Source organism: Pogonomyrmex barbatus, unplaced genomic scaffold (genome assembly GCF_055798465.1).
Source record: "Pogonomyrmex barbatus isolate J1 unplaced genomic scaffold, ASM5579846v1 scaffold2, whole genome shotgun sequence".
Classification (NCBI taxonomy): Eukaryota; Metazoa; Arthropoda; class Insecta; order Hymenoptera; family Formicidae; genus Pogonomyrmex; species Pogonomyrmex barbatus.
In genome coordinates, this window is record NW_028297116.1 from 23,559,964 (window position 1) to 23,575,280 (window position 15,317).

At 30.0% G+C, this 15,317-nt stretch overlaps 2 protein-coding genes across 11 annotated transcripts in view; both read right to left on the minus strand.

Annotated features, from left to right (window-relative positions):
* The window catches only part of LOC105422730 (carbonic anhydrase 9), a 2,423-nt gene extending 561 nt beyond the window's left edge, over window positions 1-1,862 (minus strand). The window contains 5 exon segments of the mRNA XM_089075933.1: window positions 1-164; window positions 676-781; window positions 868-1,024; window positions 1,109-1,276; window positions 1,415-1,862. The exon segment at window positions 1-164 is cut by the window's left edge and continues 2 nt beyond it. Of these exon segments, the coding sequence (XP_088932059.1) occupies window positions 1-164; window positions 676-781; window positions 868-1,024; window positions 1,109-1,276; window positions 1,415-1,592 (773 nt within the window). The 5' untranslated portion in view covers window positions 1,593-1,862.
* Window positions 1,863-3,313: 1,451 nt separating this feature from the next.
* On the minus strand, window positions 3,314-13,040 carry LOC105422731 (serine/threonine-protein kinase 11-interacting protein). Of its 10 annotated transcripts, none has more exons than XM_089075930.1 (19): window positions 12,662-13,020; window positions 11,561-12,126; window positions 11,124-11,420; window positions 10,767-10,960; window positions 10,364-10,667; window positions 9,750-10,109; window positions 9,603-9,681; window positions 9,269-9,443; window positions 9,074-9,209; window positions 8,858-9,007; window positions 8,158-8,235; window positions 7,529-7,664; window positions 7,198-7,322; window positions 6,851-6,991; window positions 6,425-6,609; window positions 6,208-6,305; window positions 5,590-5,792; window positions 5,182-5,486; window positions 3,314-4,852 (listed from the first exon to the last, which is right to left on the minus strand). In XM_089075930.1, exons 2-19 carry the CDS (start codon window positions 12,012-12,014, stop codon window positions 4,640-4,642), a joined length of 3,633 nt encoding a protein of 1,210 aa, XP_088932056.1. In that variant the 5' UTR covers window positions 12,015-12,126; window positions 12,662-13,020; the 3' UTR covers window positions 3,314-4,639. The 10 variants fall into 10 exon arrangements, 8 of the variants coding, with proteins under 8 accessions (XP_088932056.1, XP_011630527.2, XP_011630528.2 ...); XM_011632225.3 differs by having other exon boundaries at window positions 12,601-13,020; XM_011632226.3 differs by having other exon boundaries at window positions 12,457-13,020.
* Window positions 13,041-15,317: the final 2,277 nt, after the last annotated feature.

Here is a 15,317-nt window from a genome sequence, read left to right on the forward strand (position 1 = left end):
GGAGTTGTAAGAGATCCTTTATACATGTAAAAGATATCGGTATTTGATGGTATTAGAGATGCTAAAGCAATGGATATATTGATCGATAATTCGGTATGTGTCCATCGTACAAGTGGCAACTTGCTTATAAAAGATTGAAGAAATTCGTTATTTTCCTCTTGCAACTGAAAATATGTAACTTTAAATGTACATTCTTCTTGGTTTTGTGAATCTTTAAAGTTAATGAATTTTTAATGAACTTGCATATTTTTATCTTTGATAAATTTTTAAATATAAACAATATATTGATACTAGCCGAGCACATATTAACAAACACAACGAGAAACATGACCAATTTCTCGACAAGCAGGATCTTGGTTGCTAAATCTTTGTATGAAATAAATTCAAATAATTATATTACCAACTAAATGGCACGTAGTTGGTGATATAATTATTTGTACTTATTTCATATAAAGATTTAACAACCAAAATCTTGCTTGCCGAGAAATTGGCTATGTTTCTCGTTGTTGTTTCTTAAATAGAAATTATGTAAGAATATAGATATTTTATATATTTCATATGCAGAATATGTGTTATTATTGAGATGGAATAACATGATAATTTAAAATTCAAACAACAATAGATTGGAAAAATTTTTGAAATAATTGAAAGAATGCAGCCACTACATAACTATACCTGAAAGAATGCAGCCACTACAACTATGCCATCTTCATGCTGCAGTGCATGTGAAATATTGGAATATGCCATATTGCGATGCACAATATGTATTTCCATTGGATATCTAGGAATATTAACCTTTAATCTCTATAATTTAATTATAATTGAATAATTTATTTTCAAACAAAAGTATATAAATATAGTTGTTACCTTATACCATTCAATACGTGTTCGGCACCCTTATTATTTTTTATGCCCCAATGGAAATGTAAATGTTCTATTTCATATTGTTGTTCTTGTTTTAATATGGCTCCAAATATATATGGTAATCTCTTGTATATCGCGTTTTTGTCTATAGTAAGCTTAACTGAAAAAAGATGCACTATTAGAAATGTAATATTTTTGCAAAGTTGAGTCAATATTTACCTGTCTGTCCTGAATCAATATTTACCTGTTTGTCCATTATTCGTTAATATTTGTGGCATTGGAAGAAAATTGTGGTAACCAATCATTTCGAGTGCCGGAAATGGCAAAACGATTGCTTTTGATGTGGATATAGCCACTGGTGATTGTAGCTTTCCTGCGCATGATTCATACTTTCGTGGCCACAAATGTTGTTCTAGGAGAAAACATTAATGTCAAAATTTTTTCTTATTTCTTAGAATTACTATTTGTATTATAAAATCGATTATTATTTTAATGTCTTAGTTTTTATGAGAATTTGCGAAAAATAAATTAAGATTAAAAGTTGTCATACCTCTCTTACTGTACCCAAAGCCATTGATGCCATTGTGCAGTGTAATAAGAATGAACCATATCGTTATATGCATTTCTGATTTTTTTTTTATTCTGAAATATATAATATACAAAAATATAAATATAAAAAATATAATATAAAAAAAACATACTATAAATAAGCATATTAAATGTTGCATTATAAAACAATAGCTAATTTGTTACTTTATGTATTGACTATCTTTTTATAATATTTTTATTATTAAATTATCCTTTGTATACACACGCGCACGCACGCATGTGTAAGGTGTCCCATAGACTTTAGCAACGCTAGATTCCTGAAATTATTTTGAGACGAAAATCCCAAACTTAAAATGTCGAGGCAAATAATGCTTTTTAAATTATAAACATTTAGAGTTAGCAAATTATCTAAAATTCGCATGTTCAGATATAATATAATACACAATACGAAAGATGAAAGCTGACTATCACCCTCTTATTAAAATTAATATAAAAGTTATAATGCAAAGATAGTGAGTTATTTTTACTGATATTCAGTAAAATATCAGTAAATGATACTGATATTCAGATTCAATATCAGTAAAAATACTGCCTCAGCAGATTATAGCTTACTGAAAAGAAGAAAAAATATTATTACATAATACATAAAGCGCAAAATATCAAAGGGCATTTCTTTCAGAAATTTGCTAGTTTCATATTTTATAAATATTTTTTAGAATAAATAAGATTATTGTCATAGAAATCGATCAAAATACTATTTTAGAATAATAACAACAAACTTTTTAAAACAATTTATAAATAATAACAATTTATAAATATTTATAAATTTATAACAATTTATAAATAATAATAATATAAATAATAATTTATAATAATAATAATATTTATAAATAAAACAATTTATAAATAATTTATAAAACAATTTAAATAATAACAACAAATTATTTGTTTCATTTATTCACAAGTGCAAATTGTGTCTTATTTATTTGTATGCAATATTTGTGATATAAAACTAGCAAATTTCTGAAAATAATGTCATTTGACAACTTGCGCTTTATGTATTATGTAATATTTTCTCTTTTTTCAGTAAAATATAATCTGCTGAAATAGTTTATTTATGCAAATATCAGTAAAAATAATATCACTTTACATCATCTTTACATTGTAATCTTTATATGAATTTTGGGACGACAGTCAGCTTTCACCTTTTGTATTGTGTATTATACCTGAGCGCGTTTTACTTTAGACAATTTGCTAACTCTGTTTATAATTCAAAAAGCGTTGTAACCTTGATATTTTGAGATTAGAATTTTCGTCTCAAAAGGATCTCTGGAATCTACTCTTAAGCGTTGTTATGGTCTTTACGATACGATATGCGTATACCACAAATATTTTTTAGATATATATATATATAAAATTTATATATATTTTTTAGATACACACACACACACACACACACACACACACACACACACACACACACACACATATTGTATTATACACAACATACAGAGAACACTTTAAGAGAATTATAAAGGAGAACACTGAGCAATTATAAAGATGGCAAACAAATGAATAATTGAAATGTATTTGGTATCATGCAAGATATTGGGAACGAATGTCTATTAAATAATTTGCAGCAATACATATTATTATCAGCTGCATATGTAATGCATATGTCTTTCAAGCTACAGATGCGACTTATAATACAAAAGTAGAATACTCCTTTTATTACAATAATGTATTAAAGTAGGACACTTTATTGCATTTGTCTTTCGATGATCTCAGGAGATAATAAGAGATAAAAATTTAAAAAAAACATATCTTAAGATCGTAATTATATTTATTTATGATTTGTTACAAAATATAAATTACATATTCTCGCAATATTTACAATAAATAAACCTGAAAACCTTGCATTTATTGTAAAACTTCAAATATACATATCACAGTTGAATATTTATATTCAGAAATTATTACAAACTAAATTGCAAATGTACAATATGAATTATGAGAAATTTTTGAAAACAAATATAAAGAGGATCGCATATATTTAACAAATCTTAATTAATGGAGAAATTTTGATTCAAGAATCAGTACAAAGGAAATTTAATTATATATTTATAACTAGTAACATTTTTCCCAATTCTTATAGGATTATTGAAAACTATACATTAATATATACTTATATATATATACATTAATATATATTATATACATTAATATTTTAACACTAAACTTGCCATTCGTTCATTGTTCTTTAACTCATTGTTCATTGACTCTTCTTTAAGGCTCAGTTTTCTCGCGACGCGATATGAGTTGTGTGTCAGAGGCGAGAAATGACATGTAAAAAGTTTCTTGCGTCATATAGCTTTATTTCTTATACTTTTCCTTTAAAAACATATTTTCGTATTCTTAAAACTTGTAAAAAATATCAGAAAGTAAGATATCTGTCCAATAAATCACGTAAAAGTGTAAAATAATTCTTGAACTAATCATTCTTCAGCTATCAGAAACAACTAGATCTAGTGATCTGGTAATTTCTGAGCTAAGCAATGTACCATTTCAAGATTTATTTTACACTTTTACATGATTTATTGGACAGATGTCTTTCTGATATTTTTTACAAATTTTAAGAATACGAAACTATCATGTTTTTAAGGGAAAAGTACAAGATAAAGCTATACGACGCAAAAAACTTTTTACATGTCATTTCTTGCCTCTGACGTTATAATTCAATATGGCTGCAGAAAGACAACTGAGCCTTAAATATTAAATTTAGATTCTTTCGTTGAGAATTGATTATCTCTTCATGTCACAGTATTTTAAGATGTTTTGCGTTAAATGATGAAAATCTTTTTAAAAATGAATGCGAACTCTAATTAACTTAACATTAAACACTAAAAAATATTCGAATTGTGTAAAGATGAAAAGAAGAATTTGACAGAATATCTAAAGTGACAATTTGAATAATCTCTTTAAAGTGAACATGAAAGTTTTCTCTCTATATATAAATTTAATACATTCTATTTTTAATTATGTCTATAAATTCTTTTTCTCTTTTTCCTCTCCCTTTTCTTCATTTTTTTTTTATTCAACCAATCTTTTACAACAGCGCATTATGAACATTCTTTTACGTAATCGCTACATTCAGTTTGTTGTATCTTTTAAATACAAAAAGCTTATCAAATTAATGTAGAAAAGAGTTCATTAAAAATTTGTATTTTTAAAAATTTGTATTTGTATTTTTCTCCAAAGTATCTTGCGTTATGCGTGTAGTTATTTGCAAAGGTATCGAAAATAATTTTTCCCATGGTGGTTGAATAGAACCGATTACAGCTTCGACAGCACCAGGAGAAACAAATTTCAAGATCCAGCTTTCCTCAAGGCCAGCAATCTCATCCAAAAAATTCAAAGTTAATAAAGTATCATAGTGTTCCTGAAAATATGCTGTATTAATAAGTCCAATATATAGTGAATATAACTGCGTACGCGCATATATATTTGAAATTAGTATGTATTTGTGTGTGTGTGTGTGTGTGTGTGTGTGTGTGTGTGTGTGTGTCTGCTGTGTGCGCGCGTGCGTGCATGCGTGCGTACATACATCAGTAAAACATCTAGTATAGTTGTATACATCTAATATTTTTTAAATAAAATTATACTAGGATTGCATAAGGTACAACTGTTTAAAAACATCGATTGTTTACATTGTCTCTTCTTAAGTAATAATTAATAGAAATTAATCTGTAGTAATCTGAAATTACTAACTATCCCAATCAAATTGCTCATAGCTTGTTCTCTAGCGATCAAAGGCATTTGATCACTTCCAGGTACAAGCCATTGAATATTGTCTTTCAACATAACCAGCGTTGAATTCGTCAATATTAATCCAGATAATTTTAATTTGGTAGTGACAGTTTGATGTTTCAAAATCGCGAAAGAGAACAATGCCAGTAATCGTATAACATCTCCAGTCTGATAATTGGCAGTATTCATTAGTAGATTGTGCATCAAAGTGCTGCAACGTTCTGGAATAGAGAATTCCACTTCGCAACTTGCGGGTAATTGTAAATCTATGAACAGAAATAAAATAAATTATCTTGTTTATATTTGAAGCTTTAATTCTGAGACTTTTATATTTGAGAAATCTCATCAAATCATTGCAACACATTTTACCTGTGATATAAAATAAAAAGTTTGATGTTCTCTGAAAGTCTTGTAAAATACATAACAGAATAATAGAGAGATGTTCCTCGCTGACTTTGCCTGACTGCTGTAGTTCAATCAAAACGCCCTGCTTAAATGGCAGCGGTACAAAGGATCTTAATCTATCTGTCGTCCAACTGATCTCTTTGTGAAGCCAACGCTGTGGATCTTCCCTATTACAAATTCCTTTTCAATAACAGAAAAAAATAGGCGCAATACTCAAGAATAAGTAGAATCTCAACAAATTCTTTTTTTTTCATTGATTCAGCTGCTTTCCAATTAAGAATGAAGGTTTTTCTTATAATTTATAATAAATTCTTAAATAATAATAAATTCTTATAATTTATAATAAATAAATAAAACTACATAAAACTATAGTATCTTTAATTAATATCGAACGAAATTTAAGGATCAAGTTTGATTACGAAGATATGTATATATAGTATAATCTTTTAAAAATTAAAATAAATAATAATCAAATTTTTATTGAATGATACAAAGAGACAAACATTTTACTTTTTTTTTAATTTTCGTAATTTTGAACATCCAAATTTATTATTATAATTAATTCAAACAGTACAACCTTACCCTTCTGGCCCATCGATTCTAAGAACGTAAACTTTGGATGTAGATAATACCAAGCATCCAGGAAATGTCTCTTGCATAGAATGCATTAAAATCTCTGCCTATACAGGTGAGACTTACATGAAAAAAATGATATATCTATTCTATGATTCTATTTAATTTGAATTTGAGTTTTTGCTCAAATTGAATTTAATGAATTATAACATTTCAAACCAGATACCTTAAGAAGAAGTACAAGCTCTTCATTTTCATGCTCAAATATATTTAGAATAATATGTAGCTTAATTCTATGATCTATACTGCTAAAATTGGTATACGAGTATTGCACATTACTGCCAAAAAAGTTGGATGCTTCTTCATTCTTCAAGTCTCTATTGCTGCTGATTTTGATACTTTGTAGCAAGCCTGAAAATGACACAGAGATACAAATATTATAGAAACATTTATATTAAATACCAAAATATAACATCTGATAACATAATTAATAATATAATAAGTATCATTTTAATTGCTTATATAAATTGTAATAAAACTAATATACCAAGCAAAAGTATAGTATTTGTTTTATTCGCGATCAAGTATTTTTAATAATATCCAATTATCTTATTTGCTTATGAAAATATGAGTTTGTTAACTCATATTATACCTCCTAACATTGATGTCAAGTTTGTCACAGAAGCAAGTCCAACTTCTTTTTCGACATCGCTATTGTGGGACTTCGTATCAATGTTTATTGATTTAACCACTTTACTTTCATATGCTGTGCATATACTATCTGTCAATGAACCTGTACATAAAATCATTTTTACAAATGATAATACAAATAATAGAACACTATTTATAATATTCAATTTAATTTCTAAAGAAAAAAAATAAAGAAAAGAAAAATCTAAATATATGAATCATAATAAAATTAATGAAGCGTGACAGTCATTGACTTATTAATTATATTCAATTATTTGCTAAGAGAGCAAAAAATGACAAAATACAAACCTGAAGAACTACTTTCCGTTAGACCTGCCATGACTGGCGTTACATCTGGAATTGTCATTAAAGAAGAAGCAGTCGCAGTACATTTTTCTTCTGTTGAGCGTTTTCGATTTGGTGTCACATTTGGCCTTTTGCATCAATAAATATACGGTTGAAACATGAGATAATAACGTTAAACATTCAATTTCTTTTTTTTTTCAATATATATTAATAAAATACCTACCTTACTCATTTTTTAATGTTTATATAATAGGTGATTCATATACAAAATGTAAAGCATTATAAATAAGTATCATTGTAACAAATAATAACTATAAGGAAGAAGCTTACTAACTTTAATGTTTCATCTAAAACTTCGATGCTGCTCTGGCTTGGATTACTGAGTATCTCTATGTCACTCTCGTATTTCTTCGTCAGGGTATTCGTAAAAGGTGTCGATTCCCTCGACTCTTCTAAACTCATCGCTGAACCTGATCATAAATATTAATTCATAAAAAGAATAGTAATATTCTATTTTTACATTATCTGAAAATTAAGAAAGAAAAGAATAAACCAAAGAAATTTGAAATTCAATGGATTTTTCTTATAGATACATCACATCACGCTTATAGTAATAAAAATTACAAATACTTATATAATGCTGAATAGAAAAGATTTAAAAAAATTATTACTAAATATAAATATGCAAATTTGTAATTTATATAAAGAAATTTTATTATCTATCAACCGCTAAGTTTTATTTCTTGAAACTGAAATTCTTATCTGATTATCTTTCTAGATAAAAATATAAAAACTATTAATTTCCAGTGATTGAACGTAGTTGACGGAGAATATAGAAAAAATAGAAAAAAGAAAAAGGAAAAACAAAAAGAAAAGAATGGAACATAGATAAAAAAACAGAGAAAAAGAGAGAGAGAGAAAAAGGAAAATGCTGTAATGTAAATTATTGTGATTGAAGCTTACAGCAGATTTGAGCTTGGATGTGAGAGTCGGAGTGCACCAGAGAAGTGGTGACGGATTTAGCTCCACCCTCCATTCCACCTGCACCGGTATTAGTATGTTATAGTTCCCATCAAACACAATAAACATACAAATACGCGCACGCATATTGGTCAATGTAGTAGCCGTGTTCGCGCGCGCGCGTGTGTGTGTACGTGCCTGTGTGTAGCACACATACACATCAATCATCATTAAAACGTCATTCTTGAATTGATTAATCGGCTTGCCAAAAATCAGGGATTTAAATTATTCTTTTAAAGTCAAGAGATCAGGCCAACTTTAACGCAATTAATCATTTTTACGAATTATACATAGCCATTTATAATTTATAAGGCAAAAACAATTATAAAATTCAAATGTATATTTTTGCAATTTTATTTTCCACATGAATAAAAAGTTGTATTGTTCTCTCTATTGTTATTATTTTTTTAATAAGAATCTAAATCTCTCTCTTTTACATTACTTGTTATTCTATTTTTCGCAAAGATTGACATTTTTGAGATACTAATACTCAATGTTATATTAATATCAAAAAACATATGTCATATTAATATCAAAAAAATTGCAATATTGCATTTAGGATCTGTGCAATTTGTGCACATTGTTATAAATTTTCATCTAAAGAACTCTACATGCAATACATAATAGTACTATATTGACTTACCGATACTGGAAAATGATTCAGAATGTACTAAGTTGAGCCTTGTTGAAGTTTCCATTGGCTGAATCTTTTCAACTTGATTGTCCATATTAGATGAAGTTTCTATTTCAATAACCAAACTGCTGTTGCAAGTAGGACATTTGAGTTTTACACCTTAAAAAAGAAACAATAAATTTTACAACTATCTCCAAAAGTGCATCATATTTTTGCAAAACAAACCTGTCATTGATTTAACAGTAAGTGTCACATATAATTCCGGATCTTGTGAGAATTGCGTCGAACATTTCATACATTTGAAAATCCTTAACAGTATCGGCCGCCTCTCGATTTGTTCGCTAATTATCGCCACTATTTTCTAAAAAATAAGATTATGCTATAAAATATGTAAAATCATATCGAAGTGTTTCTCAGTACCTTTGCATCTTTTGCCTGTGCAAAATATCGTCTGTTTTCTCTATCTTTCCTAGTAGTATCAAAAATAATATCAACAGTAGGTGGATCACTCCTACCCAGAACACAAGACAATAGCGAATTTGTTGACCAACAAAATTTTATTTTTCCAGTAATCACATCTCGTTCTTTGATATCTCTGCAAATGTTGCGATAACAATTTTTATTTTAATAACAATATATAGAAAAAATGTAGTATTTTATTAGGGGAAACCTGCTTCCAGCAGGTTACAAACAATTGAAAACATTGGTCTAACAAGATACAAATGCAAGTGTGTACAGCAAAATAGCGTCTTACTCGGGGGTTATCACCAAGAAGACATTTTCCAGTTCAGTCTCGTTTTTTCTTTTTTGAACGATATATACATCTCCAGCTTCTAAGATAAAAAAATATTCAAACTTATTATGCTTATATCGCTTAATATATTTCGCGCAAATTTTTTACCTTCATTAGGATCATATACGCTCATAGAAGTAGTATATATCTCTGGAAGATTGTCCAAAATTTCTTCATTCTGTGGAATCTCTTTATTGTTTTCAATGTATTCTGCAATCCTTTGTTCCTCAGACTTATATTCATTATCTGTTATATAAATTAGAGTATCTTGTAGAGACGATATTGTATTAATGTTAGCCAAAGTCTGTAGCTTAGATATTTGCAATTCTGGATATTGCAAAGCAGAATGAAGGCCCATAATGTCTTGGACAAAAGTTCCTGCATGATTGCTCAACCAATTAATCTCGCCAAATTTTTCTCGCAGATCCAAAATGCGTTTCTTTGTCTCCAAGTAATCCTTTGATGACTCTAAAAAAAGGATAAATTAATATAATTAAGTAACAAAAATATACAGGGTGTCTTGTTTTTTGAGATTTTCGAAATCAATAAATAAATCTTTTTAAACCCTACAATTTTTATTCGAAACTTTTGTGTAAAATTTATATTTTTCGTATTCAGGGGTCCCGACCTTTTTGGTACATCCTGTATATCATTTTATTATTATATTATCAATCATTATATCGTGTCACATTTATTAAATATTTATAAAAAAATTTTCACACCTAAATGAGAAGATGCCACTACATCAGGCAATTTCTTAAATTCTTCTTTTCCCTGATCGATCTCATTAATGATAGCTTCTTTGACATTCGGCTTCCTTTTATTTTTTGTAACATTTTTTTCAAGATTTTCGGATAATGATATTGTTCGTGTCTGATTTGATCTATCTTTCTTAAATTCTTCTTGTAAATTAACATTTGTAGATATCGAACTAGTCAAAGATTGATTCGTGGGTATCGCAAAAATTCGATTTTCCGCGATTAGCATTTTTTCTGAACTGGAAAGCAGTAGATGGTCTAAAACAAACTGTAAAAATTTATTTAAATACATATCATATCATATTATAATTAATATATATCAGTATTATTTTTTATGAATCTTAATGTACATTGATCACAGAGATACCTTGCTATTCGATAAATTCGAATGCAGATGCTTTATAGATAAAGTCCGATGTTTTGGATGATACGATAAAGGATTTCCTTCTAAGGATAACCATAATAAGGTAGACATCCTTCGTAATGGCCAAAGAATCAAATGCTCCATTAAACAATTAAATGATAAATCTAATTCTGTCAGACATTCTAAATCTTGAAGACCTATCATACAAATTAACAATAACAGAAATAGATAACATATTATTATATATACATGCGCATATATATTCACAAGTACATTTAATAAATTCTGCAAACATTTTTAAATGAATTAGAAATAAAATATTTATGAGAAAAAAAAGAAAATATTTCAATAATGACCAACCATTCAAGTTATCAATATAATTGTTCTTCAACACCAATACTTGTAATGAATGTAACACTGCCATATTAAATATAGGTACTTGTTCTAATTTATTATAGCCCAGATTCACATATCTCAAGTTTGATAAGCAGGATATTTCCTTAGCATTAGTTATCATGTTATGACTTAAATCTAATATTTGAAGCCAAGGTGCTAATTCTAATGATTCATCCAGATATTCAAGACCATTATGAGGCAATACCAAGTATCTTAAGGATGCCCATACAAAACCAGCTCCAGCATCACCTCCACATGCAGCTACAAAGATATATAAGTAATTAAGAACAATCTAATATATATAAGTATAGAAGATTATAATTTATATTATACCAACTATACACCAAATATACATATAATCAATTTTATGTTGACTATTACTTTATATATTTAAATCCTACCTAGTAATTGATAAATTGTGGATACTCCCTTTCTACCAGTACATACAATGCTCTCTAACTGACCTCTAACACTCTGTAGACCTTTTAATAAATCTATAGAAACCTTTTTCAGTTCTAAATATTTTAAATGTTTGAACTTAGAAATATCGATAATAACTCTAATATCAGAAGAATAATGCGTCACTTTCAAACCTACAGTCTTTTGCACAAAATCATATAGAAATTTTACATCATGAAATATATCAATCTTAGAGCTGTTACACACATGAAATGAAGAGTCCAAATCTTCAGATTCTGGCACAATCAATAAGAATGTTTCATTGAGACTGTGCAATAATTTTGTCGACAGGGAAAGTTTGCTAGAAGCACTCAAAATCTTATCACCATTCTGACGAAGAAGTCTTACCAGCTCTATTATTTCTGATATATTAATTATATCTTGTAATTGGCTCATTATCAACGTTTATTTACTTGCTATTGAATAAATTTTCTATACTGTGTTGCATAGCATTATATTTAAAAAATGGATTCACACCTCGTCAGGTGATTTCGTGCTTCATATTTAGCTAAAATGATAATATTGTCTCATTAATATTAAGAAAAATTTATTATAGTTTATAGTTTCAATATCGAATTCATAAATCCTTTAATTTAAAAAAATGTAAGATTTACAAAAATATGAAAGAATAATGAATAATAAATAAGCTATATTCAATAAATATCTAATTCAAATGATTCATTTTTGATATAAACAAAAATATAATCTTGATATAAAAATATAATCTTGTAAATCTTTCTTTTACAAAAGATAATTTGAAAAAAGAAAATAGTTACTTTCAGCACAAGAAGAAAACCAAGCATTAAAAATGACAGATTTTCTAATCTTTAAGATATACCATTTTTTTTTAAAGTAATCAGACAGTTCCAAATTAATTTTCTAAACCGAGTTTCTTTTTCGTAGAGACATCAAAGTTGAATTAAATAAGTAAAATAAAAATTAAAAATTTCTAATAGAACATAATTATCGATAAAATACACACTAATGATAATCAAAACATTTATATTTAATGCGCAATTATTAAATAATTATGGAGTATTAACACAGAACAACGAATGGCCATAGATCTAATAAAAATGGCTGCGTTTCAGCAGAGAAAGTAGCTTTGCAACTGTTGTAAAAATCTTTGAGTGCATTCGTTTAAGGTGAATTCCCATTGAGCGCGTCACGCGTCGCGTCATCCATTGCGTTATGATATGCGCGAGATAAATTTAAAAATAGCGTCGTTCTTATTCACATTGAATGCGTCGCTGCTGCCGCATTACCGCAAATCAACACAACATATGAGCGAGCACTAATCTGATATCAAAGTAAAATCGTACATAAACATAACCTCTCTATTTCTGTATATATATTAATTTGTGTGAGATACTAATTTGTGCGAAATAAATATCTTAAGATTGGCAGCTTAAGATGAATCTTTAAAAATGTATATGTATATATATATTTACATATTGTAAGAATTAGACCGTAAGAATTAGATCGTAAGCGGTCATGAAAGAGGTTCGGAATATAAATAGCTAACAGAGAGGAACCGCCGTGGTCATGCAGACTAAGTGTCAGATTAGTAAACGAGAGATCCCGAGTTCAAATCCAGTCGGTCTCCGTTTATTTTTCCGAATCTAATAAATATCTTTCAATATTATATATATTATTTTAAAAATATATTATTTTAATTCAAGTGTTATTTCTTTAATTTGTGTTTATAGAATTATAAACGTGCGCAATTTGGGATCCATTTTCTCCTTCTTGTTGGGAATCCTTTTGTCTCTAGAATGTCGAGCAATCTAACCGATGCGTCGTGCAAAGAGTCGCGCGGCAAATGATACAATTGTTACATCCGGGGGAGCCTAGGGATAATTTTTTTTGCTACCTTTTCATCTTTTCGTTTTGATCAGTTTATCTCTCTCTCTCTTTCTCTTCCTCGCGAACATCATAAGCCGCCGTAATGAACGCAGCGGTCAGTTCCCTCATCGTACAACGCTACGCGACGGCGCATCTCCGCGATAATTATATTCCGTTAGATATTAAGTATTCCGCTAGAACGTAAGTAGAGTGTAAGCTCCATAAGATCTATCCTTTGCGCAACCTTTACGCATTATGGCGCGCTTCTCTGTTCCCCCATTACTCAGAAAAGTGAGGCGCGCGAAAAACCAAGGACCCGAGAGCGCCATTTTAACGCGTCTCTTCAGTCACTTGGCGCGCAGTACTAAATCTGAGAGGTCCCATCCCTTCAGATCTCTCCCGCGTTCAATTACGACCGTTATCTTCCAAATTCTAGTGTACTTGATTTCAAGTTTAATTCCAAATTCTAGTTTTAGTTCCAATTCTTAGCGTAATTCAAATTCATATAATAATCCTAAGTTTTAGTAGTTGCAATTTAATATTAACTAAGTAATATTAACGCGAGTGCTTTAGAAATACAGTGTCATCAATTGAAAATAGTCACCTGTCTTATTATTATTATCATTACCCTCTACTTTCTTTCCAACTCCGCGATCACCGCGTACCAATGAACTACCGCAAACTACGCGACCACCAAGAAACTCTCACGAATGCACAACACGAGCACCCGGGAGACGTCACCATACCCCAGGTCACAACCGCCCATCACCCCAGAAGAGGATCCGCCCTGGGGAATACTTCATTGTCGCAGAGCCGCATCCAAGACTTGAACCCGTCTCAACTTCGGGTACGTGAAAGTAAAAAAATCAAGAATCAAACCATATTGCATTATGCGCGCGGATCGAGACTTTCCTGACACGCTCGTCAAGAATTCAGATAAAAAAAAAAGAGAAAATGGCCGACCAACGCCGACCCTTATTTTATGGCACTTTCTTTTCGCGCCTTACCTATTCGAAGCGGATCTGGGCCCGAGTTTTCAATTAGCTTGAGGATATTCCTGAAATAATACTTTAACAAAATTTAAAATAGTAAGATCAATCATTTATCAATCGACAAATTGTAGAAATCGTGACTATAATAAATAATGATTCACACTGGTTCAGATCCGCAATGTGTCCGGGCGAACGTCTAGGCGACGTTCAGCGCCTCACCTCGCCTGCCGCCGTATTTAACTATCACGCTAGCAACGTCCGATGCGCCACCGATTTTGCGTACCGACGAGTAGAAACCGGGCCGAAACAGTACGGGGTAGAAACAGTACGAAAACAGTACGAAAATTGCGCGGTGACAATTTATTTCCGCTGTAAAAAATTAATCCCGGAGGGCATCATCACCTTTCGCCTGGCACTATCCCATTATCTGCAAGTGGGCCAAAGGAAGCCGTCGAGTACTGTGAGTGCTGTTATACTTCATTGAGCATCGTCCGGGAATTAGAGAATTGCGCGGATTGTCTCCAAGCGTTTGTCGATCTCCAGGTCCAATTAAAACAGACCGGTGAAATTTTTGAACACATTCGGACTCGGGTATACATTGACCGATCTTACCCCGCTCCGAGCGTGATTTTCTCGCGCAAGTTAACCAATTTCCTGCTTTCTCTACATAACATCAGAGCCTAGAGGAGAGGAAAAGGAAAGGGAGAGAGCAGCTGTGAGCCGTGGGGTTTTGATTGGTTGATTCGTGACGACTTAAAGATTTTTACAACAGTTGCAAAACTGCTTTCTCTGCTGAAACGCAGCCATTTTTACTAGATGGCTATTCGTTGTTCTATATGTTACTAAATGTGTGTGTCTAAAT

Coding starts and splice junctions, on each gene's coding strand:
- LOC105422731 (XM_089075930.1), bottom strand. CDS start 12,014: ATGAGCCAATTACAAGATATAATTAATATATCAGAAATAATAGAGCTG. Junction 10,110..10,363: donor AGTGGCATCTTCTCATTTAG/GTGTGAAAATTT, acceptor TCCTTTTTTTAG/AGTCATCAAAGGATTACTTG. Junction 7,665..8,157: donor CATCCAAGCTCAAATCTGCT/GTAAGCTTCAAT, acceptor ATTTATGATCAG/GTTCAGCGATGAGTTTAGAA.